This window comes from Ambystoma mexicanum, chromosome 1q (assembly GCF_040938575.1).
Source record: "Ambystoma mexicanum isolate Mex_15411 chromosome 1q, UKY_AmexF1_1, whole genome shotgun sequence".
Classification (NCBI taxonomy): Eukaryota; Metazoa; Chordata; class Amphibia; order Caudata; family Ambystomatidae; genus Ambystoma; species Ambystoma mexicanum.
In genome coordinates this window covers 102,920,137-102,945,202 of record NC_090922.1, presented here as the reverse complement: position 1 = coordinate 102,945,202, position 25,066 = coordinate 102,920,137, and the positions used below count along the sequence as shown (strand labels likewise).

The 25,066-nt window shown below is 44.2% G+C and overlaps 1 protein-coding gene across 5 annotated transcripts in view; it reads right to left on the bottom strand.

The window, feature by feature from the left end:
- The window catches only part of PIEZO1 (piezo type mechanosensitive ion channel component 1 (Er blood group)), a 960,480-nt gene that overhangs the window by 200,617 nt on the left and 734,797 nt on the right, over positions 1-25,066 (bottom strand). For 4 of the 5 annotated variants that reach the window (XM_069635852.1, XM_069635891.1, XM_069635871.1 and 1 more), the window contains 4 exons: positions 13,340-13,429; positions 11,616-11,695; positions 4,906-4,977; positions 254-354 (listed from right to left, as the gene is read on the bottom strand). In XM_069635852.1, coding sequence (XP_069491953.1) covers positions 254-354; positions 4,906-4,977; positions 11,616-11,695; positions 13,340-13,429 — 343 coding nt within the window. The remainder of the gene's footprint in view (positions 1-253; positions 355-4,905; positions 4,978-11,615; positions 11,696-13,339; positions 13,430-25,066) is intronic. The other variant, XM_069635881.1, reaches the window with a different exon arrangement.

Genomic DNA, 25,066 nt, shown 5'->3' with positions numbered 1-25,066 from the left:
ATTTATGCAGCAGTGAAGGCAGGTGGCTTGCTTGCTTCTAAGCACTCCTATATTTTGGTAGATCAGGAAACTTGGGCACAGCGAGATAAAGGGATTTGCCCAACATCACCCAAAGTAGATAAGTGGGGGAAGATAGGACTAGAACTGTGGCATCCTGGGTCTACCGTCAACACATTTCCATCTGGACCAGCCCATGCAAGGGGCGGGGGTGCCCAAGAGAAAGTATCCACATCTCCCCACAAACCCCCATTACCTGAAAGGCGCTCTGCTTGGCTGGTCTCTGATCCTCCTGCATGGACTCTTCCTCTTCTTCACTGTCCGACTCGAACAGGTAGTACTCGCCAGAGTGCAGCACTGCCAGAAGCGGGAACAGCGTTAGAGAACAACAATGGGAATTTGACACATGCACCAGGCATGAAAGGGACTGCCTAGTCATTGGAAACATCACACTGCCACCGTAGCCCCGCCGCATGTGCCCTGAAGCAGTCGACATGTTCACCCAGCTCCCATGCAGAAAAGAACAGTCCCAGCAGTCTCTAAACCAACATTCATTAGTCAAGGGCAGCAGTGGGTTAACAGGATTAGTAACCCCTGCATCCAACCATTTGATGAACTGAAGCAAATATCAAGACCGAAACGTGAGCAACCCCCAAATGTCCCATAGCCTTTATTCCGTGGCGCAGAGCGGGTGGAAATATGGCTTTCAAGGTGTTTGTTGAGCCGCACACCACCTGGGCCCAGTGTTTCTTTTCCATCCCTGTGCTGTCAAGGCCTGGAAGCACTGAATAACTCTGGGATCAGCAAGGATAGTCCTTAAATTCTCCTCACTTATGAAAATAGTTGGCTGTAAGTTTGCACACATTTCAAAGTGAGAAATGAAATGAAGTTCAAACTTGCTCTTCTTAACCTACAAGGTGATACATACCCAATAAATAAATAAATAAAGGTGGGCATGCCTGCAGGTTCACGTTTGACACTGAACGCTTTACAAAGGTCTAAAACATTACATCAATGTAGGTTTAATTACAACAAAAAGCAAAACCAAACCAGATAGTCCCACGGCCCATTTATCTGTTTGGAGCTTCAAATATCTGTGGTAAATTGTTATTAGGTTGAGGACAGGCGTAGGGGGTCGGGGGGAGGTTCAGCAACAAACTCCCCACCACAGGTGGGCTTTAGGTTCGGCACCAGACCAAAGTCTATTACTACATTTCGCCATTTCCGAATAAGTCATGGCAAATGGGGGTTGCGCTTTATAGCACTGACTGACCTGTTTCAGGCTATTGTCACTGTTAATGTACCTATGCTGTGGGAAGTGTTAAAGGGGACCAGGATGCATTCGTCATTGCTGGACACAATTCAAGCCCAGGACACAGATGACACAGCACCAACACGCTACAGCAGCACAGCCGAAGGGCCGGATCAGTTCAGTTTATATTAATTATCTGCCAACTGATCTCATGAGTACTGTGGCATATTGCAGAGCCAATGGGTAATACCTGGATGATATGGTCCTGCTGGCTAACACAGGCATGGGAGCTTGAAAGCCGCTTATAGGCTCAGATCTTTTGCAAACAAAGAAGGCTGTAATTAACAAAAAGGAAGTCAGGATGGCTGGGCAAGGTTCTACATGCAAACATATAAGAACGTTCTGCCTGGGAGACACGGTTGGAAAATGGTGATTACGTGGAAATCAGATTGGCGTCTAGACGCTCATGGGTAGCGTATGATTCCAAAGTGGCTTGAGGGTGTCCTATCTGGATGGCTGCTTTCAAGTGCTCATTGCAAAGGAGGTGTTGGAGGTGGACCGTAGCTGGGCAGTAGCTTCAGGCAACTATGGGGCCGACATTTGGGGATATGCCGTCCCACTCAGGTAGCAGAGACAGAAAACACATTCCTGAGTAAGCTTCTGGGGTTACCCTTGGGAGCGACAGTTGCCATTATGAGGGCAGATCTGGGCCTACGATCCATAGAAGACCTAGTGCAGCTCAGACCCTTGGTGATTCGACCAGCCTGCGGATACAACATAAGAACAGTCTCTACCTCAATGCACTGACTGAAGTACTGCCACTGGGAGAAGGTGGCAGGGCACCCTCGCCAATTTACATAAATACCAGCCTCCTGTCGAACCTAGGCTTGACTAGAGTACATAGAAGAAGCTCCAGTAACGGCAACGGCTGATGTCTTGAAGCTAAACACTTGCTTTTGGTGCCGCACCATGGGTCGCACCAAGGGTCGCACCAAGACCCGCTTGCCTGAACTATTTAGAGAGCAAAGAAAATTGGATGATTGGACAGTATCTGACCCAGAGAGAAAATTGGAAGATAAGGCCAATATATACAAAATCCTGCTTAGGTTTGTAGCTCGCCATCTAGCACCAAACCACTGGGAGGGCAAGGGCATGGCGGACTGCCTTTACAATATATATGTTGATCACAAATGCAGAGTCCGAGGGGCATTGGTATTTTGCTCCTGTTACTCAAGCCTCAGGACCTGCTTGTATACGTTTTATTTAATTTGATCGGGCATATGATCGAAACAGCAGGCCTTGCGTATTCCAAATCAATAGCGAACCAGAGTGTGTTTAATATTACAAACTGTAATCAACATTCTATTCGAACTGTTTTAAGTAACAGATTTATGGATTTAAATAATTTTACCTTGAATGGTAACATTTTCTTTTTTTCTACTATGGACCATGTATTGTAAGTGCAAAGTTATTGCCATAAAGTAAACCCACAGCTAGCACGCCTGTGCTGTCCAGGTTACATGATATGGTTAAGATGTATATTCATTGGGCAAAGTTAGTGTCATGGATAATTAAACATCCGATTCAGTAACAAAATATAAAACAGCATGCACAAAAGGCAAATAAAAAACCTGCAAATTATACATTCTATAGCCAAACCAGAAATAAAACAAACACCCATGTTTCAAATAGTCTGCTACTACTGTAGGTGTTTAGTCATCAGGTGCATATTCGGAATACAGAACATAGAAACACAGAACCACCATCTAAACCTTGAACTATAAAACTACAAATGTAACAAAAACGCAAACGTTTGGTCAGGAATATGATCTTTAGTGATACATATTCACCCTAATAGAGAACCGATAACCTGATGAATACATTAAACAATTACCAAAATAGAAATCAGAAGTTCAAATTGAAAGCTCGCTTCTACAACAAAAGCTGGCACTCTAAAACGGCCAATTTTAAAGTTAAGGCATAAACAGAAACTAAATACGATATAGGCACTCAAAGCTTCACCAGAACTACTAAACAAAACTTTAGAAAAACATGAATCCAGAAGCCTAATCAAAAGCAGAAAACATCACGGAAAACCAACAAACAATGCCCAACTAGAAACAATTAAAAACAGACATCCAAAAGTGGAAGGTCATTGGAAAACCAACTAAAAAGTCAAAACAGAGCTTCAGAACATCCAGATATTCAACTTGCCAAAACCTAATCAGAACTGCAGAGTAACCCGAAATACAAAAAAGCCAATGATTGAGCAGTCATTAATGAAAATCAAGAATACAGTTACCAACAACCAAACTGGTAAAACAGACTTCATACATCTAAAGCCCAAAGCCTAAAACACAATTAGGGAACACAAAGATATAAGTGATCCAAGCAAAAGCGAGTGGTAGAATAAGCAGTCCCACCTCCGATGCGAAATCCAAACCACAGAAGAGGGGGAAGAAGACACTCCCAAGGCCCAAGCATAAATGGAGAAGAACCAGTAACAATCAAAGACAAGTCACTAAGGGAGGGAAGTAAGAGAGGACACATTCAAAGCCTAACAAAGTTTATAAGAGCTGAAAAACCATGAACCAAAGCCCAAGAAGAAAGGAGTATTACCAGACGTACAAACAGATAGAAGCCAAGCTAGAATCAGTGAACTAGAGAACCAGAAGAGCAAAAAAGCAAAGCTCAACCAGAACAAGAGCACAGAATGAAGCACAAGCTGCCAACAACCAACCAGAACTAGTAATGGCCACACAACACACGGTTGCCTCTATTATGTGTTATGCCCACCCCACACAGAGGTCTGTATCATGTCAGGGGAACAGAAAAAAAACATGGTTCCTGACTGCCAAACCCACATCGACAGGCAGATGCTACAGACCTGGTTTTGTCTGCATGACAAATATCAAGTTCCTGCTCACTCTACTGTGTAGCGCAGTCCAATGCCAGCACTATTAAAACCGTACATAAGCAACTTGAACTAGACATCACCTCCCACTTCGACTCACCAGGTCACGCTCAACTCTAAACTTTGCTTCACATCTCATCCAGAGAAATGGCTCATCTGCAAGCACATCACGGTCACCGTGCAAGGTGCTGTTCTTCACATTTCCAAAGGCTCCAAGTTGGTTTGCAAAGGTTTTCTGACATGGACTACCAAAACCCTACAAATTATGCAAATATAGGCAGCTAGGCTTATAACCTTAACCAGAGCTTGGCACAAGGCTTACTTTAGCCACCTCTTTGAGCTACTGGCCCTGAACTCCCTGCAGCCAGGCCAACCATTGCAAGTCTCTTCATATCCATTGGCTTTGTGATTTCCAGAAAATGATCCAGTTATTCATGAAACAGGAATTTTCTGTGACATTGCATATGGCCAAGCAAGGAGCAGTAGGTTAATGGCACGGAAACACCCACAGACAAATGTGATGTCATTCCTTAAGAGCTCCCCAAAGAATATATTAGATAACGGCGCTATGATTATGAGGCAGGAAATAAGGTTAACGGACGCAAAGATGAGTGTTAGTGAATAAAGGAATACCTTCCTTCTCATTAGTGGATTGTGGTGCACGCCAAGTTAGCACAGAGTGGGGCGGGGTTATGTTAGTGTACTCCATGCTGCCACACCACCGCTCGTGCAAGAGGAATACCTGAGGCGTGGTCTAACCAAGGGCGCCACCATTTTTTTTTCTTTCTGGAGGACTCCTTCTGGTCACTTTGCTCTGTTGAATGGGAGATTGGCACATTGGGATTTAAGGAACAAGTTAACTGATTTGGAACACAATGTCATGAAAGGTTCTGGAATCATCTGGATATCCACCATCAGCTTTCCGGTTGTTTCAGACAGAATTGAAGTTTAGTTAGCAATCACCTGTACATTCTACAATACATTGGAGGCTCCTCTCAATGACAATAACCGCGTACGCATCAATCTAGAAAGCAACATCTGATTGACGTTCTGACATGTTCGGAATTGGTGAAACACATTGATTGCTATTTCATGCAACACCTTCCTCTGTTTCACACTGCTGGCCAATGAGAACATTTTTCATCAGTTTCTTTTTATAATGATAGCCACAATAGCACAACTTCATTTTGCATACAGTAGAGCATGATGTCAACTTCTGTAAATTTACAACTGGATCAACACTGGATGAAAGTGTGCCTTGTGTGGGAATACTTACATCACCTGGATGCTTTTTTTTTTTTTTACCTCCATGTGTGTCAAACTTGGCTTGTTAAGATGGTCCTGGTCTTGGCTATACTGCACTACCACAGGATCTTTCTTTCCTAAGATAGAGCTTCCTCCATGGGAAGAGTGTCAATGCTAGCCCAAGGTCTTTTCCCATTACCAATGGCTAGAAAATGTACACTCCACTAGTTCGACCAGAATGTGCTTCTTTGGATCAATAACCAAAGCTATGTGCAGCTGATACCAGACATATGTTGCCACACACATACATCCATAACCCCACCACATCATGGGCCACAAAATAGACAGAAAACGAGCCTATGAGCAAAGGGGATCACAAGCCGGGAGGTTTTGGTGAGAGTACCAGCTTCTCCTGAAAGGTAATTTCTTTCTCCCATGTGCTACATCTCTTCTATTCCCATTCTATGGGAGTGGCGGGAGGGAACAAAAAGTGTTGAGGAATTTCCCTGGCCATCCACAATGACGGCCAGGGGGGCTTGTGGCCAAGACAATATCAGGTCACGTCCTCTTTTCCAAAGCAGTTGGGCTATGGAAAAGGTGGAGGTTGAGTGGTGGTTTCTAGCTCAGGCAGCATGATTGTGTAGCGGATGTATATGATTTGGCCGTGGCACAATTGTTTGTGGCTGAATTGACCGTGAAGACAATTTTGCTGCAGCCAAATTTAAACCCCTCACCGCCCAAAAACATGCCCCACCCACCCCCTACTTACCTTTTTGCCATCCGCTTTGTTTCTGACCCTTCTACACGGATCAGATCCGACGCCACAGGGTCCGATTTTCTTTTTTTTTCTGTCCCTGCCTCCAAACCTCCGGAAGCGGGTGACTCCCCCGCTGCCCCAAAGGCCATCACTACCAAACATGGGGAGCAGGGGACATGCCTGCAACCCCTTCTCCCCATGTTTGGTACTGATTTCCCACACTGATCGTTTACAAACAATCGAATGGTACTGGCCGAATTCGGCCAGATTTACCATACGATCGTTTGTAAACGATCAATTTGTGTAATACATGTGTAGCACCTGAGAAAGGCTTGCACACTTCTGTGTGATCTTTGTGTGTGGGTGGGGTGCAGAAACAAAGCAGTTGCTGCTGACATGGCAGCCGCGAGAGGTTGAAAAGCAGATATGGCAAAAGCAACATGGAGATTACCGTTTATATTCGCGTGGTCAGTGTTTTGTCTTGGAGCACAAGTAACGCATGCAGGTTCTGCTTGAGAAATCTTTGCTGCACTTTAAGGCTTGTCATTTAATGGATGGAGCTCTAGTGGACTTTACTGCATGACTTCAAGTTAGCTTTTTGTAGTTAAGGGCAGCTGATGGGCTTTCTTGATTGGGGATGCCCATCACACCAGGGTCCAATTCTACTTCGATCCTATTCGGTAAAAAGTATTCTCCTGAGACAGTTCAAGTACTGTTTCTACAATGGTCATTAACTTGCCTTCTGGACTGCAATCCAGAAGCATCCTTTAAGGAAACCACTCAAGGAGCAGCCTTAGGGGCTGGTTGATGCTCAGTGAGTAGTTGTGCATTGATTTTAATCAGTTTTTCTGAGCTTGCCTGCATCTAGAGGGTGCAGTCCCTGGGGTGTAGTCCTTGGTTTCTGGCTTTCTTCCTGTCCCCACCCTCCCCCTTGCAATTGGTTTGAACAGTCAGGTGCCTCTCTGCCTCTGTTCCTGGCAGCCATTTCCACTTGCCTTCCGGACTTTTTCAATTTTTCTGCCGCACCTGTGTGACCTCTCCCCTGCTCCCTCCCTACCCCCGCCCTGTGTCCGTGATTGGCTGTTTCCCTCCAGGAGATGCACTCTTAACCACACCCCCTAGGGCATCCCACTGCCTGTGTAGCCCCTTCGGCTAAGGGCCCCAAGGCAAAGGGCCTCTCCCAAAGAAGCAGCTCCAGACCGTGTTTGCTCGTGTTCGCCTGAGAAGCCAGTAGCCAGCCGTCAACCAGCAGCGACTGACAAGATAAGTGTGGTCTGGGAGGGGAGTACAGCAATCGCTGTACTCCAAAAAGCTCTGCCTCTCTTATTACCTACAAACATAGCATACCAAAATCCGCCAGCTAGTAAAGAATACCCCTATCACTGCTGTGTCCCAACCGTTCAACAGTGTTATTCACTGTTGTGTCCCATACTTAGGTGTTCTACCTCTACCCAGATACCTCAAATCTAGGTGTTGTTGCATTTGCTACTGTACCCCATTTTTAGGAATCCCAAATCTTGGTGCTGTTGCATTCACTACTGTGCCCTCATCGTGGGTATTGCTGCATTGAATACTGTGCCCCCATCTTAGTTTTTTTTTTTACCCACTGTCCAGGTATCACAAATCTAGGTGGTGTTGCATTCCATTTTATGTGTCTTTTCCCACTGCCCAGGTATCACAAATGTAGGTGTTGTTGCATGTAGTACTGTGCCCCCATCTTAGGTGCTTTTCCCCACTGTCCAGGTGTCACAAGTCTGGGAGCTGTTGCGTTTGCTGCTTTACCCCCGTATTGGGTGTTTTTCCCACTGCCCAGGTGTCCCAAGTCCAGGTGTTGCTGCACCTGCTACTGTGCCCCCATTTTGGGTGTTTTCCAGCTATCTGGGTGTCACAACCTTTCGGTGCTCTTAGAGTTTGCTGTAGTGGCCCAATTCTAGGCATCACAACTCCAGGTATTGTTCCATTCACTACTGTCCACCAGCTTAAGTATCTCAAGTCTAGGTGCTGCTTCACTCTGTACCGCACCCTCACCCACGCTCCACCAAAATACCCCTTAGCACGCTGTTCCCTTCCACCAGCAAATCACCAACACCTGAACCCCCCCACCAACCACAATGCTCCTTATCAAGATTACGACTGACAATTCCAACCTGACAAAAACAGAGCAAGAACCAAGACCTCATCGCCCCATCCTCAATTTGAACCCAGCAACTAGGCAGTTACTCAGAACAGCAACCCCAGACACAGCCTCTCCACCCACACTTCCCAACCATCAAACAAATGAAACACACTGGCAAACAAATAAACACAGTTCCCGACACATCACTGCCATTCTGCCAGGCTTGGAGGGTCAGCCTACTCTACCCTTGCACCAACTCTATGGAATTCACTACCCCCTAATATTCGGCACAACCAGGACTACACGGCCTTCCATAAAGCAGAAATAACATGGCTTTTCCCAAATCCTTGAAAGGTCTGCCCATGGCCATATACCCATCCCCTCATGGCCATTGTTCTGTGATAACAAAATATTGTTGTAGAATATCCCAATATGCACCCAACATCCCTACAACAACCATGAAAACGGGCCCTCCAAGTACAATACACAGCATCTCGAAAAGGACTGCCCATGGCCATATACCCATCCACCTTATGGCCATTGTACTGTGAGAATCGGCACTAACCTGACAAAAAATCACTGCAGAATATCCCAAGAAGCATTCAACAACCCAACACAAAATCCCTACAAGGTCCCTGAAAATGGGCCCTCCAAGCCCAAACACAGAGTGTCTCGAAAAAGGACTGCCCATCCAAAATAAATGATCATACCCTCACAGGCCAGGAGTCACCAACCGATAACCACAGGCAGTCATTCATACCATTCTGCTCACTATCCTCTTTACATCAACAATAGAACGCACCTCAATCAATTCGTCCTAGCTGCATACATACTTATATCGCTCATAAAACACCTCAACAGCCTTGTAGAATACAAATATACCCCACAAAAACAAATCAGCTTAGCGGCACACATATTCAACCACACATGCCTCACGGCAGCGAGAATGCAGATTTGGAAACCACCCTCTTTGCTGCGCACATTACAGTGATCTCTCACATCCACTGCACCATACTTCACATTGGAATGCAGCCAACCTGCGAAAACTACTCTGGGTGCTCACATACCAAGTGGACCCAAGCACTATATGCTACACTACTCTTTCAACAGATATGGACCACGGTCCCCAAGGGTGTTCAACCAACAGCGCTTTGAGATCATACCAATGGTACATAAAGCGCTGTACAAACACACTATAACAGAAGCATTCCTACATTTAATTACCACCTCAACTTCTAGAGGTAAGTTTATGGTAATCATCTCTTATTTATTTGATTAAGGCCTAATTAGAACTCCTAATCAGGTTATTTTGATAATCTTGCACAGGTGTCGAAGAAGGATCTAGCACAGTATTCCAAATCAACTATCAGTCTCACTCGAGCATTGCCCACACTACCAAGGCTAAGCGCCTTTATGATTACTTAACCAGGGCTAGGATAGACCCATTACAGTTTCCATCTCTCTGACAATCTTGCTTTGTTCAATCGGACTCACAGGACAGTACAACATGCTATCTGACCAAAGCGATGAAAAGAACAGTGTACTCAAGTGTAAGCTAATGTGGAGCTTCTTGAATTTCCACAAGATCTGAATTTGCAGAACAATGTTGGGGTAACCTAAGAGTTTACACCAGATGTCTATGCTGATGTGTTGAGTTTAGAATTAGTTAAGTATCCCCCAACACCCAGATAGTTGGGCTATTAACTTATGGCAGGCAACAATATCCTTCGGTGGAAATACGTGTATTCTAGCTTATGAACAAAGGGAGTTATAAGCGTATTCCAGTCGCAGGTTACCAAAAGTATTTATTCAACCAACTACTTTAGAAATCAGAGCGACTCTATTGTTTGTGGGGGAGAAATGGAGAACTTTCGCCTTGTAGAGAGCCTAGGGAATTAAGGAATATTATGACCCAACATTATTGGGAGAGTCAGTGGATCAAATCCAATGGGCAACAATGTGCTCAAGTTGGATCTGTCGAGCGGGGGGTATAATTATTCAGACTGCAGGAAGCTGAGCGAATGATTACATACATTTAAGACCCTGGGCAGCATTTTGTCCCAAAAAAGAATCACAGCTATATTTACCAATTGATAGTAATCTACCTGGATTATATAAAATGATAATATATTTGATTCTGAGGGTCTGGAAGGACATGGACAGCATGTGAGAAAGCAAGCACAATTACGTATGGTAAAACAATGCATGCAGTTAAAGTTGAAACAAGTGTTTTTTGGGATATGGTCTCCTGCCAGAAAAGTGAGTGCCTCATTCAAAATGTAGGTTGTGCTAAGCCAGGAGTTTTCAAGAACTGTGAACAAAAAGTTTACTTGCATTAACTAACCACAAACACTTCTGGCGCTTGATAAAGCACAGGGTGGATTCCGTTTACGACTTAATGTTGCGGCAACATGACTGCACAAGCTTTTTGCTGAGGCGGAGGTACCCATTATTGCTTTGGCGGAGGCAGCTCTGCCACAAATTGATAGAGTGATTTATTTATAGATCGCTTTACACCAAGGTGCCATACGATGACCAGAAAGTGCCTTGTCCATTTCTCTAGAAACATACATCCAGCTGTAATTGCATCGTATTTGATATAGAGCGCTTTTTAAAAATAACTATTAAAAAAAAGTGCTGGAGGCGGCATCTACAAGTTTCAGGGTGGGAAATTGGTGTACTTCAAGACAGTGAAATGTGTAAATCTGTGTCCATGCGTCAGTCGAAAAGGATGTGGTGCTTTCCCATAGTGGATTACGGAATCTCCCTTTAGCCTTTAAATAGGAATGCGACATAAAGGCCACGCCTCCGCTCACATAGATGGGTACACTAAAATCAGGGCAGTGCTTGGAATTTCCTGTGGGTGAGTGATCGAATGGGCACATGACAGCTTGATAGCTGGACAATATGGTACACAAAACACGATCTGCTTTTTTGTAGGTTTTGGGGGCCAGGACGAGTTCTACATGGGGATCTTGTGCTGCTTATGTAGGTGATAAGAAGCACACATCAGAAGTTTCTTCATCCTGGATGCACTTGCCAGTGTCAAAGTAACATTGGCATATTTGATTCTTGGATTTCAGTACCAAATTTCCAGTATCACAGGGAAATACAATGAAATTGGAAGAAGGAGACTCGTTTTCTAATGTGTCTCTTCCTAGGCTTGACTTTGTTCCCATCATCTTTAAAGTTAGTGCCTGTGCAGGCCTACGTCTGGGTTTGATGGCAATATGCGCAATGTGAAACCATATCATGACGTGTTCTGCAGGAGGGGATCTCCCATGAAGGCCTATCCCGTACAGTATAAAGCAGCACAAGGGAGTGGTGGCCTCACCTGCTTTGCCATCTTCCATAGCTTTGCTGGGCAGTCTGCTCTGATGATACTTCTCCTGCTTGGCTCTGATCCTCTCCATCCTACACAAGCGGTGCAAAAGAAAAAGGAAGTCAGCGCATTTCATATCCCCCAGACCTACTCGTACAATAGCCCGCTGCCTTACGCTAAACCTGCCTCCCGGAAAACCTGGAGTTTGCAGCGACTAGGAAAGAGCAGCTGAAAACTGCACGACGTTCTCCATACACAAGTGCACATCTCTAATGATCTGAATGGGATTAGCCCCACATTGTGGCATCTATAGAGGGATCACCCCAAGGAAAATGAATGCACAGACTATCTTAAAGAAAAGGAGTGGTAAGATGACCTAGCTGGTTGAGCACTTGCTGCAGAGTTGCGAACCATCCAGCTGGCGAAAGCAGCTATACACGTGACAGATGATGCAGGTGCTGGTTAGTAATAGGAATGGTAGACAAGAGGGTCACAGAGAAGACAGTGACACGTGTATGTGCTCTATTTCTAAAAACAAATCAAAATACATTTTAAAAAAAAGGTTTTGCATTTGATTCTTTTTTGTCTATTATATAACCCAATTCTACAACCATTTCCTATAGAGGAGGATTTTAATCATAGAAATTCTGCTTTGTTCCATCTTCTAATGTTGATTTGTATAGAAATGAACCATTTTATGAATGCAGCCTTTTAGATTGGAAGTTGGCTTACTGTTAATAAAGTACAAAACATGAATTCATACTGTACTTAGCGATTTTGCATTTGCTGATATTTTATTATGGCTGAAATGCTGTGTGATTTCATGGAATTTCTCACTTCTGAAATAAAGTATAATCATTTCAATAATAACGGTAGTAAAAATGACAGATTCTAGCACCTGAGTAGTTCAGTAATGAACTTGTACTTTGCAGAAAGATATTCTCTGTCCTTATACAGAATCATGAGGTAGTCCTATTCATATGTGCAAAAGGTTTATTATTGGTGTTGTGTCTCGAAAGCAGCTGACATGTTTCACACTACAAGGTGACATTAACGGCTGTTCTGATGATCCTGTTTAAATGGACTAATCGTGGGCCACTATGAATGCTATTTTTAATTTATTTGCCAAGTAGCATAATAATTGGAGTATGTAAAACATAACATTTTTCAATGGTTCCGGTTCCATTGTGGGCAAATTCCTTGGGTTGGAATTGAGTGCTGTATCAAAGTTTACAACACACCCTCAAAACCACTGGATTGCTTTTTTTATTTTTAAAATTGAAGTTGCCATGGTTAAGCAAACAAAAAATAAAATAATGCAGTTTCTGGGGAGTGCGTTCAATGGTTAACACTAAAGGCATCTTTTGAGCACACACAAATGGGGGTTATCAAGCAGAAGAGTCTAAAATGTTACTGCAGGTAATTGCAAAATGAGCCTGATTGCAGCATGCTTCAACAGCAGCGGAATCACTGCAACAGCAGCAGAATCACTGCAACAGCAGCAGAATCACTGCAACAGCAGCGGAATCACTGCAACAGCAGCAGAATCACTGCAACAGCAGCAGAATCACTGCTTCCGTTGCTAAAGAACCATTTAATCTATGCAGGGTGGCCGTCAGGGGTTACAAACATTCTAAAACCATGGCACACAGTAAATTAAGAACATTCCACACACATTGACAATTTGCTGATCAATAGCCAAACTACTCCTACATATTCCACATTCAAGAACTTACTGTCGTTTCAACTGGACGAGGGATCTCTTCTCTGTCTCCCGGTGGAAGTTCATGCTCTTCACCATGCTGGCTCGGAAAAGCTCAAAACCTCTGTATCGAGAATATGAGGAAAGGGTCCTAAGTAAATAGGGTCAACACGCAGTAACAGTACTGACATACATTTTAATTATTGCAGAGTTGGCTGATTTTCACACCACCGGGTACAAGCTGACGTACTCCAGAAACATTACAGAAATCCACCACATACAAGATAGCATTGCTACTGCAACCTGCCGCTCTCCAGTTCTGAACTACAACACACATGATCCCGCTCCATTGTCTATGATACTATGGTTAATGGGAGCTGTAGCAAAAAACATCTGGAAAGCCAAAAGTTGCAGACACCTAGTCTACGAGCATCCCAAGATGTATCCAAGAGGAGCCCACAACAGACCATCGGAAAAAAGAAGCATTCAATATCTCACACTTTTATATATCTTTGTTTTTATTTTTAAATTGAAGAGACCCAGATCCTTAAACTGGACATGCCTTGTAGCTCAATGTCATGCCCTACATGCTAGCACCATTTTGTGCCCCACTGGGAAACTAACTAGTGCAGACTGTAGCAGTTTGAACATTCAAACGGATCTCAGAATTCAAGGACATAACTTCTACTGCGCGAAACTGCTCTGCTTGCCTGTGATCTCCCATGAGAGTTATGGCATTTAAAGCTTTGCAGTGTTTGCTTGCAGAACCGTTTGGCAGTTCATAGGTTTCATAACTACAGCCTTTAGCCCTGTGAGGGAAGTCTGTGCTTAGGTCCAGGATACTGCAGCAACTCTGTGTTACAGCACTGCCCTTGCATACTGTGGGCTCATTCCGAGGGCTCCTTGTGGCGTGCCTGAGCAGAGACTTCCGTCTTCCTCTTGGCATTTCATCTTTGATGTTCATCTTTGATTTTTGTTGTTTTCCTTTAGTAAAATATTCTGGTACCATAAGGTTGTAGGGAGTGCTCCAGATAAGATTTGGTAGTGGGAGTATTTTACTTCCCATTTTGTAAAGTTGGGAATAAAAATATTTTTTAGGGAGTAAAAATGTAAGTCCAATTCACAATGAGAGTATTTTATAAGCAAGTACAAATAAGTTTCAACTGGAAAACGAAAGTGTTTTTGTAGTAATTATTTCTTTGCACCATTATTCGCACATTAAACGATACAAGTTTACTTCTTCCGATCAGGCAGCAATAATAGTAGCTTCTTCCTGTGGACTACTGGTCCCGACACATCCATGGAGTTTTTTGGGTGAAAGCCGGCGTAGGCGGTTCTACGTGTCTGTTGCCTACTTTTTGTTGGGAGTGTTTTTACTCCCTATTTACATTTTTGGGGAGTATTTGTCTATTTTTAGGAAGTAAAAGTGGCCGACACACCTGTAGGACTGGTTGTAGGCATACTTTTGATGATTCAATGAATACTGTCAAAGACATGTATATAATGCAGATAAGCATAAAGCTCCTAATTAACTAATTGCACTGAGCAACAACTCCAGCAAAACATGCATTTCTTCTTTTGCACACGGCACCTAAGTGGACACTTCATGTATGCCACTAGGAAAACTGCAACCACTTCTGAGAACCCATTACATTTCTTTTTGAAAATAGACCACTACTGGCGATATCTTCTGCCAGCATTGGACTGTTGCGCTATTTCATCTTACTATGCAAGGCTTTCTTCTTGTCTGCGTGGTGGCCCGTCCTCCCGAATGAACTGTCAAGTAGTCTTAAAACCAAACTTGTATTGTAATTACAATGAATTGCTTATAGGTTACGTTAGGCAGTCCTCAATCCAATGTCAAGGGATATTTCATCAACTAAAGGGGCTAAGAACGTGCAGGAATACAGAATAGTAGAGGGAGGGGAAACATGCTGTTCATTGGATAGTGGTCGAATGCTACAAGAAAGACAAAGGCCTTGGCAAGCGAGACCAGGCAAGTGGGATGAAGTATTTTGAAATTAACATAAGAATGTATCAAATATCAGTTCTGGGCGTACTGCTGGAGCCGACCAGGATAGCCCTTACATTTCAATAGCTCAAGGTGAGTGCAAAGGAGGATCCATTACACAAAGAGGGCATAAGGTCAAAACATGAAGCGGCAAAGAGGACCAAAGGCTTGAGAAAGGTCCCATCTAGCTATACAGAGTAAAATACAAAAGGAACGAATACAAGCAGCTGACCCCACCACCACCTCCACCTGGGGGCCAGACTGCTACACAGAGGCGTAGCCAGGATTGTCTAACAAGTGGGGCCTGAAGCTAATGTAGTTGGACCCAGCGCAGTGACATTAACATCTGTAAATGTCCACACACCTCTGCTAAGTGGGCATTTACAGATGTTGGGTGCGCCTTGCCCGCGCAGGCCCTACCCTGTCTACGCCTCTGCTTCTGCAGCTAAAGAAAACGGTGTTGGTCCCTAACTTGGGGGGCAGGAGGAGGGCAAATATATGTCTTAAGGGCCTTCATGGGATGAAGGGAGCTTTGGAATTCGAAAACCACATGGTACTATCATTTCTGGACTGAGCTACCACGACGATGATGAAAAAGGTTTCGAAATGAGTTTTGCTTCCAAGATCTAGAGAGGAACCCTTGGCTATTTTGGCTATTATTCCTGAGGAACCATAAGAGAGTGGAAGGTTAGCACGAACATGTCTATGACACCCACTAAGTTGAATACAAGAGAACACATATGATTATTTAAGAACATTGTTACACTGATGCTCGGAACTGCAACGGAAAAGGTGCTGGAAAGAGGGGAGGAGTTTCATCGAGACCCCCCCCCCCACACAGCCATGAGGGCTATGTCCTGTTGAAGTGATTTCAAAAGTGGAGTGTTGGATTCTTCTCCCACCCGTAAGAGAACCGATAGGGTGACCTTTTTTAGGCCTTGCTTATTTAGCCCAGGTAGATCAACTATCCTCGTGGCGGAATGGCCAGAGAAGTCCAGCCAAACCTCAGGAAGATGCAAGCTGGTCTAAAGGTAGAGTAAATACTTTAAATGATTATCAAACAATGAAGGAATCTACACAAAAATGTGTTATTATAAAGTGGCGCATGGGAAAGAACCACAAAATCTTTACAGGTAAGCAAGTTATTAATACGTATATTGAAAAGGGCACTAATGTGTAATAGTGGTCTCTGGGGACCATGAAATATAATTCAATGTCACGCAAGTCCAAAGGGGCTTTTAGTGAGACTCACCAGCCTCAGTATGCACTTAATCCCCCAAACCAGTGTTCTCCAACAGCCCCAAATGGAAGTCAATATTTCAATGTTATTCAGTCGAGGTAAGAAGTGTGACGATTCCAAGGAGATCGCCCTCTTTGGGACTAGGGTGGTGAACCTGCTACACTTAACACCCCCTTAGAGGACAGGGTAAACGGGATCTCTCAGGAGGGGACTCTCCTTTAGGAGGATCGAGATTCCAACTGGGGCATAAATCACTCCGATCCTCCCCCAGGCACTAACACCTTTGTAGGGTATGCAAGGGGTGGATTTTACGATGACCATGTACACCATTTACTAATTGTCAAACTAGAAATTTTATCGTGCCTCCTATTGCTATGAATATATGTATATTGGCCTACGCCAAGCTGCTAACAAGCTGCTTATAAACTACATGTGAATAAATTCGCATTGCAAGGTCCTGACCTTAGAAACCATGTAAACTGTCATTTTGGGTCAAGCCGCCATTTTAGGTTTTCTTGCTCTATAAAGTCACCATGTGAGCTAAAATGGTAGCCTATGTTATTCAGAACAGAACTCGATTGTCATGACCTCTGTACAGCTAATGTATAACTTGCCAGCAGGCCACTTGTTAGGGTCATGAGCTGAGACCTTGTCCTTCTGCTGACCTGTGTGCAATGGATTACCTGTATCACCGAAACTGATCTATAATTGAATGAGAACACCTGCTTAACTATATTGTATAAATTAAGTCCCGCATTGTAATGTTAGGCCTAGAGCATACATTATTACCATTTCTTCTTGTTAATGTATAAACCTAAGATGAACTAGATTTGCCCTGGCAAGGGGCCCTAGAGCAGTAGCTTATTTATGGAATGGTTAACCTGAATAAAGGCTGGACAACAGGCTGGAGAAATGTATAAAAGCCTGACTGTTTCAATGAATTTTTGCACTCACTGAGCACACCGAACCACGCCAGAGTTCGCTGTGTTGTACTGAGGGTCGATAGCTATCTGAATTTTGTTCTGTTCTTTTGTAACTGGATTCAGTATAAAATAAAGTACTTTGTATGTTCCTTTGTAACCGGTGTTTGGTGCGTTTCCTTTTTGGTTACCCTGCCTCATATTATTTCCTTGTTTTCACAGTTGGCGCCCGGAATAGGGACCCTCAAGATTGATGCCGGATTATTGAAGGTTGACGCACGCTATCGGACCGGGATCGGACGGTGTGACATAACGGGCCCGACTGAACGAGACGCGACACCTCAACAGCGCTGCACGATCCGTTCCCTGGACGATAGCCGTGTGGTCTGAGACAGCATCTTGACGAGGGTCAATTTTTTGAGGCGGGCCGATTTGCCGAAATCACCATACACAAGGTAAAATTTGTTAGGTAAGTCCTTTGTAAACCGATCGGTCCTCCTTAGGTTTGGTCAGGTGAGTCGTTACCCGACTCTTAATTTAACCCTGACAATTTGAATTTGGCGCATTGTAGCTGCAGACACAATTATTGACCAGGTAACACTGAGTATTTGAGAAATGCCTGGGAAATTGTCTAGCTGCTTTAGGGCATTATTCCGCAGCCATAGACAATCTTTGGAATTTAGCCGTCTGGCACCACAGGAGGGGTCACCGGCATGTACTATGTACTGTAAGCATGGCATTGGAAGTGTAGTATTTGATAAAATTTGGCACAAACCAGACATGCCTCCGAACTTCAGTGGCCAGTCAATGGTAGTTTTGAGATCCCTCGTATTGAATATTTAGAGTCAGTCTTGTTAAAAAAGAAGGCGAGACCTGCAGCATTTGATGTTTTGCAAAATTGGAAAAGAGAAGCGTTGCAGCAGCTTAAAAGTAGGGAAAAACATGTGCACCGTCATAAAACAAATGCTGAAAAGGCGTTGTTATATGATCAGGACAAACAGTCTGAGTCGGTTAGGAATATGGACAGGGCTTTCTCACTCGGTATTCAGAAAATCTATCCTTCTAAAGATCTTCATGTTTCTGATGAGTTTATCGACAAATTGTTAAATGAACGAAGGCCTGGTGCCTCTGCACCACCTCCGTATGTTCCTCTTCCTCCTGCTGTACCTCTTCCTGCTGTTATTCCTGCTCTTCCTGCTCAACCTGTTGTTCCTATTCCTCCGGTTGTTGTTCCTCCACCTGCTCCTCTGCCTCTTCCCATTGCACCAATAATAGTACCTCAATTGAATTTGCCTGCACCCTCACTCCCAAGTAGTTCTGTACCGCTTGTAGTTGATCAGGGTGCGGGGTCGAGGATTGTTACTCGTAATACTGTTCCTACAGAAAAGAAACAGGATTTGTTTGCATGGGCTAAGCATTGTATGGAGAGAGATGATCGAGCTAATGTTCTTGCCACACTTTCTAATATGGATAATTTTCCTGAGAAAAATGTTTTCATTGAAGGTTTAGGGATTCATTTATGTGTAATGTGGGGTAAATTAAATAATGCAGACCTCCCACAAGGGTTGAGGGACCTGAATACTTTAGCGTTTTCAAGAGACACTGTGGAGAAGGTACATGAGCATGTTGAGAGGATATTTGAGTATAGAAAGGAGTTGGAAAGGTTACGGAATGAGGATGACGAAGAAGAAAGTATGTATGTACAGAAACGATTTCTTCCGTGTCGTAAATCGACATCTGAGGAGGCGCAAATTTGTACAAAAGATGCGATTAGATGGATTTCAGACATATCGATAACTCCAGTTGAGGTATATGACACATACAGTCAATATACGCTAGAAATGCAGAGGAAAGTGATACAGGTAATGGTAGAGTACCTGCAGGATGAATGTTTAAAGAGAAAGGTTAGTTGTCCCACAGAGTTATTGAGCATTTATAAGAGAGCTTTTTCACTTGACACTTCAACTACTTTAGTTGGCTACATCTCAGTTGCCTATGAGAGAGGTTCCTCCGACATTTGTCCCAAAGGTTGATATTCCCGCTAATGCTGCAGCAGGTACACCTGCTGTGGACATTCCTGCACATTATGTATCGCAGTTTGTTCACGTCCCGTTTTCACGACAGGAAGTGAATACTATTAGACAAACTATTCCTGACATTAGGAAAAATCTGACAGGGTTCTATAAAGAGATAGAGTCCGTTTTGCAGTCCTCAATGTTTACCCTAGGTGACATTGATTTGCTATTCCCTGTACTCCTGCCTGTAGATTTGTGGAAACAAGTTAGAACTATAGACGATGTACCAGGGTTGGGAGATACATGGGCTAACATAGTTAGGCTTGATGGGGAAAGGCCAGCTGGTTAGAGACCACCTCAGGTGATACTAACTTTGCCTGACAGAATCATTGCAAAACTGAAAACTATAATCCCCGAAAAGAGAATTATTTGGGACAAGCTTACTGCCTGTGTCCAAGGAAAATCTGAGGGTGCTACCGAGTTCTTTAATCGGTTCGAACAGGTATTCTCGGATTTCAGTGGACAAGACTTAGGCACAGAGTCTGGGAAAAGATTATTTGTGGACAAATTTGTACGTGGATTGCTGCCTGACATCCAGTCACAAATTATGTCTTCTGAGAGCGCTTGGCAGGCGAAATCCCAATCAGAAGTAATGCACATGGCTCAGTACTACGAGAACCGTGTCAATAATGAAAAAGATAGAGTCGAGAAGAGAAAAGGTGATTTGAAGACTAAAGTATTGTTACAGCAAATTGTTAGAGGCCCCAGAGGGGGTAGTTCGCAGATTAGAGGTCAGTATGTTCCAGAAGGGAATGTGCCCTTGGGTCCTGTGAATATTAACCAGTGTGCCTATTGTCGCCAGGAGGGTCATTGGCGTGCACAATGCCCCGTCCTTTGACAGAGGTCGAATAACACATTTGGAAATATGGGTAGACGATCCAGAGGTCGCCTGGGTGTAGGGGGCCCTGGTAGAGGCCAGTTTTCGCAGGATCCCCAACAACATTTTTCACAGGATAATCAGACTTCGAGTGTGGATACTAGAAACATATTTGATCATCCTTCTGCTGCATATCTATCTGAAGAGCTTCCTTTTGATGATATTTTGTTTCGTTAGGATTGCCCGAAGCAGGGTTTGGAACCTACACCTATTCCCGTTAATCAGAAAGGTCCCTACGTTGAAATGGTAGTGGGAAATAGGAAACATCAATTTTTGATAGACACTGGAGCACAGAAGTGCTCCATTGATCATTCTCGGGTTCCAAACATTCCACTGTCAGGGCAAACCAATGTTTCTGTAGGGTTTTCTGGGACACCAGTTGTTTGTCCGGTTTCTTCACCGGTACCTATTTCTTTGGGTCCCTTTACGGACCACTGTCCATTTCTCTTGACTTCGAATTGTGGAGAGAATTTGCTGGGGTTGAATCTGTTGAAGGAATTAAATGCGGTAATTCATTGTTCTTCTGATGGAGTGCGTTTGACGATTTCACCACAGCAATGTTCTGTTTCGCAATTCTTGACTAGACCTTTGCCGCCAGAATTCAGTAATGTACCAGAGTGTTTGTGGGCAGTTGATGACAATGATGTCGGTGTTTTGCAGATTGAGCCTGTTAAAATAGTTTTGAAACATGGAATTAAGCTGCCCCATATTCCACAGTATAAGATCTCAGTTGAAGGCAAGCGAGCTTTGAAGAACATTGTTTCCTATTTTGTGCATCGTGGGGTGATTGAGGAGATTGCAGGAAGTTTGTGCAATAGTCCGATTTTACCCGTGTACAAAAAAGGTGATAATGCAATTCCATTTCGTTTTATAATTGATTTACGTGCCATTAATAAAGTCGTTGCTCCGCAATTTCCGATTGTGCCTGATGTGACGACAATATTAACCATGATTCCAGCTACGGCTACTCACTTCAGTTTTGTGGACCTAAAGAATGCTTTCTTCAGTATTCCTATACATGAGGATAGTAGATACTTGTTTGCGTTCACCTTAGGGGGACGCTCATTCACATTTACTCGTGCACCTCAAGGTTATACTCAGAGTCCTAGTATTTATAGTAGGGCTTTGAAAGAGCAGCTTGATACCCTTGAATTGCCCCCTACTTGTACGTTGCTTCAATATGTTGATGATTTGCTTTTAGCCGCTGACTCTGAGAGCTCTTGTAAAGAGGGCACTGTGTTGTTGCTCATCCATCTAGCCAAGCATGGTCACAAAGCTTTGCTTAAAAAGTTTCAATATTGTTGCCAGGAGGTCACCTATTTAGGCTATCTCCTGTCAAAGGCGGGAAGAAAATTGCCACCTGAAAGAATAAAACACATTTCTGGCATGTCTGTCCCAAATACACAAAAGGAAGTTAGAGCCTTGATAGGTATGGCTTCTTACTGTAGGTTATGGATCCCAAACTTCTCACTAGTGATAAAACTGATGTTGGCCTTGACGAAGAAGGGTATTTCTTCGCCATTGCCATGGAATACGGAGCATCAACATTCATTCGAGTTGCTCAAGACTGCATTATGTTCGGCGCCAGTTTTGGGCACACCGAACTATGAGAAGGCCTTTGTGTTGTTTGTGCATGAATGTGATGGATGTGCTTTGGCTGTATTAACGCAGGAACATGGAGGGAAGAATAGGCCATGCGGTTACTACTCTTCCGCCCTTGATCCTGTTGCATGCGCTTTGCCAAGATGTTTGCGCGCTGTCGCTGCTGCTGCTGCGTCTGTAAAACAGAGTGAGGCAATGGTCCTAGGCCATGATTTAACCCTGATGGTGCCTCACTCTGTAGATATTCTATTGAACAAAACCCAAACGCAACACCTCACTTCCGCATGACTGACAAGATATGAATTAATCTTGTTTGCTCCCCACATTCAAATTAGGAGGTGCTGCGTTCTTAATCCGGCTGAACTCCTACCTTTCCTGCAAAATACTGTTTGCGGTGACGAAGAGTCACATGACTGCCTGTGTACTACTGAACAAGATACAAAAGGCAGAGTTGATTTGAGGGACACTCCTTTGGATAACCCACAAGGGGAGCTGTTTTGTGATGGCTCCTGCTTCAAACTACTGGATGGTACATCCACAGCTGCTTATGCAGTCACTACATGGAGTACGGTTGTGGAGACAAGAGAATTACGCATAACTCTGCGCAGGCCGCAGAGATTATAGCATTGACTCGAGCTTGTGAGCTTTCCGAAGGGCTAACAGTAAACATATATACTGATAGCCAGTATGCCTTTGGGGTGGCTCACAACTTTGGGAGACTTTGGTCAGAGAGAGGGTTTTTAACTTCGCATGGCACCAAGATCCAACATGGCTCCCTGATAGTACAATTGCTTTCAGCGCTTGCGCTCCCTAGTCAGTTAGCAATCATTAAGTGCGCAGCACATCGCAAGATTATAGATGATGTAGGGAAAGGGAATGCTTTCGCTGATCAAATAGCTAGACAAACTGCCTCTGATCTCTTCACAGAGATGTATGTTTTAAGGGAGACTGTAGATGCCTATGCAATGGATGAGGGTGTCGGGTCTGTACGGGATATCCAAGCCGATGCCACATTAGAAGAATCCAAGAGGTGGGCTGAGGGCTTGGGGAAACCCGATGATGATGGGTGTTGGGTGGACATGGTTGAAGGGAAATGGTTGCTTCCTAATGCCTAAATAGTAATGATGGTTACCATGGCACACGGTCCCACACATGTGTGCGCTCAACAGATCACGAGAATGTTAGAGAAAGTCTGGGTAAATGATAAGATTTCAAAAATTGCCCAGCATTATGTCCAAAATTGCATGATTTGCCTACAACACAATGTGGGAAATGGGACAGCAACTCCAAGAGGTAGCTTTGGGCCTCCTTCTGTCCCGCTTGAAGTGATTCACTTTGAATTTATTGAAATGGAGCGATGTAACAATCTAAAATATGTCCTTGTGGTCATTTGCGCCTTTAGTAAGTGGGTCGAGGCTTTCCCTGTTAAAGAAGCTACAGCCATGACCACTGCAAAGACCATGTTAAAGGAATTCTTCCCACGGTTCGGTTTGCCGAGAGTTATCTGGTCGGATAATGGTCCGCATTTTATCGCTGCTGTAATTCTACAGATATGTACGGCAATGCAAATTGACAAACGATTCCATTCGGCCAGACATGCTCAGAGCGCCGGATTAGTGGAAAGACACAATGGTATCATAAAAAACAAGCTCGCTAAGACGTGTGCCGGCACCAAACTAAAATGGCTGGACGCCTTACCGATCGTGTTACTAGCCATGCGTACAACCCCTCAAACTAAGACTGGGCTCTCTCCATTTGAGGTGGTAATGGGGAGACCTGCCAATATCTGGGGTCTTCCGAAGCCTAGGGCATTGAGGAATGTAGAAAATGTATTGCTTTCAGACTATTGTAGCCAGTTGACTAAAAACCTGTATTTCATTTATCACCAGGTACGAGACGCTTTACCCGCGCGATACGAGGGCCCAAGCCACAGTATACAACCTGGATGTTGGGTTTTGGTCAAATACTTTGACCGATCTTCCTGCCTTGCACCTCGGTGGCGGGGCCCGTTCCAGGTCCTGCTGGTCACCCAAACAGCGGTGCGTGTCGCAGGCCGGAAGCATTGGATCCACACGACGCATGTCAAGAAACTTCCTCACCCAGTGCCACACGTTACAGAAGAAACAGAACCCCTCGCTAACGCTGCAACCAATGATCCCAAAGCAGTGAGTAGCACTGAGAGTGCGTCGGAGAATCTTTCTGAGCCCGTGAGGCTTGGGGAAGCTGCCATTTTGTCTCCGCACTCTCCAAAAATTTTGCTCCCGGAAATTGCTGTTCCAACTTCACTTGCCTCTGATACGTTGCTTCCAACGGGAAGTGACGACATCTTGTTCTCGAATCAAACAATACCAGGCACAACAAGATACAACTTCCGGCCACGAAGATAGACATACGGCACGGTTTTGCTGTGCATCTGATAGACATACTGCACGGTTCGGCTGTGCATTCAAGGAAGGAAAGGATCATCAAGGGCTTGCTTTTGCCCAAAATGTTGAGGAAGGGGATTCTGTTGGCTAGGGGTTGTGGAAGGACTAAGAAGCCGCGCGACCATAGTGTCGCCAGCAACGAACATTGGGGTCGTCAATTGAAAATCTACAATGCCTGCTACCGCCACCACTCGTATTGGACTTATAAATAAGGGGGTGACCAACTCGGACAATGAACAATGTGCCTGGGCCCCGAAAACGTATTGCTGTGTTTTTATGATAATATTTGGTTTTATAATAGTCACTGTCTTAGGCCTTTGGTATTTCGAAGAAACTCATCCTTTAGAGTCTTTGCTGCCGACTGAAATTGTACCCACTGTTCCTACAGCTTTTGTACATTTGCATACTCTGCCACCTAGGGACTCACAGCATAGACAGAAGTATCACAATAATACCTTGTTGCTTATAATGAATGCAACACATGCCATTTTTAATAAGACTAATTGTTGGGTCTGCTCACATTTACGGCAACATGGGGATAAGGGGCTAGGTTGGTATATTCACCCTTTATCTTTGACAACTGCTTGTTATGCTTCACTTACAGCACTGT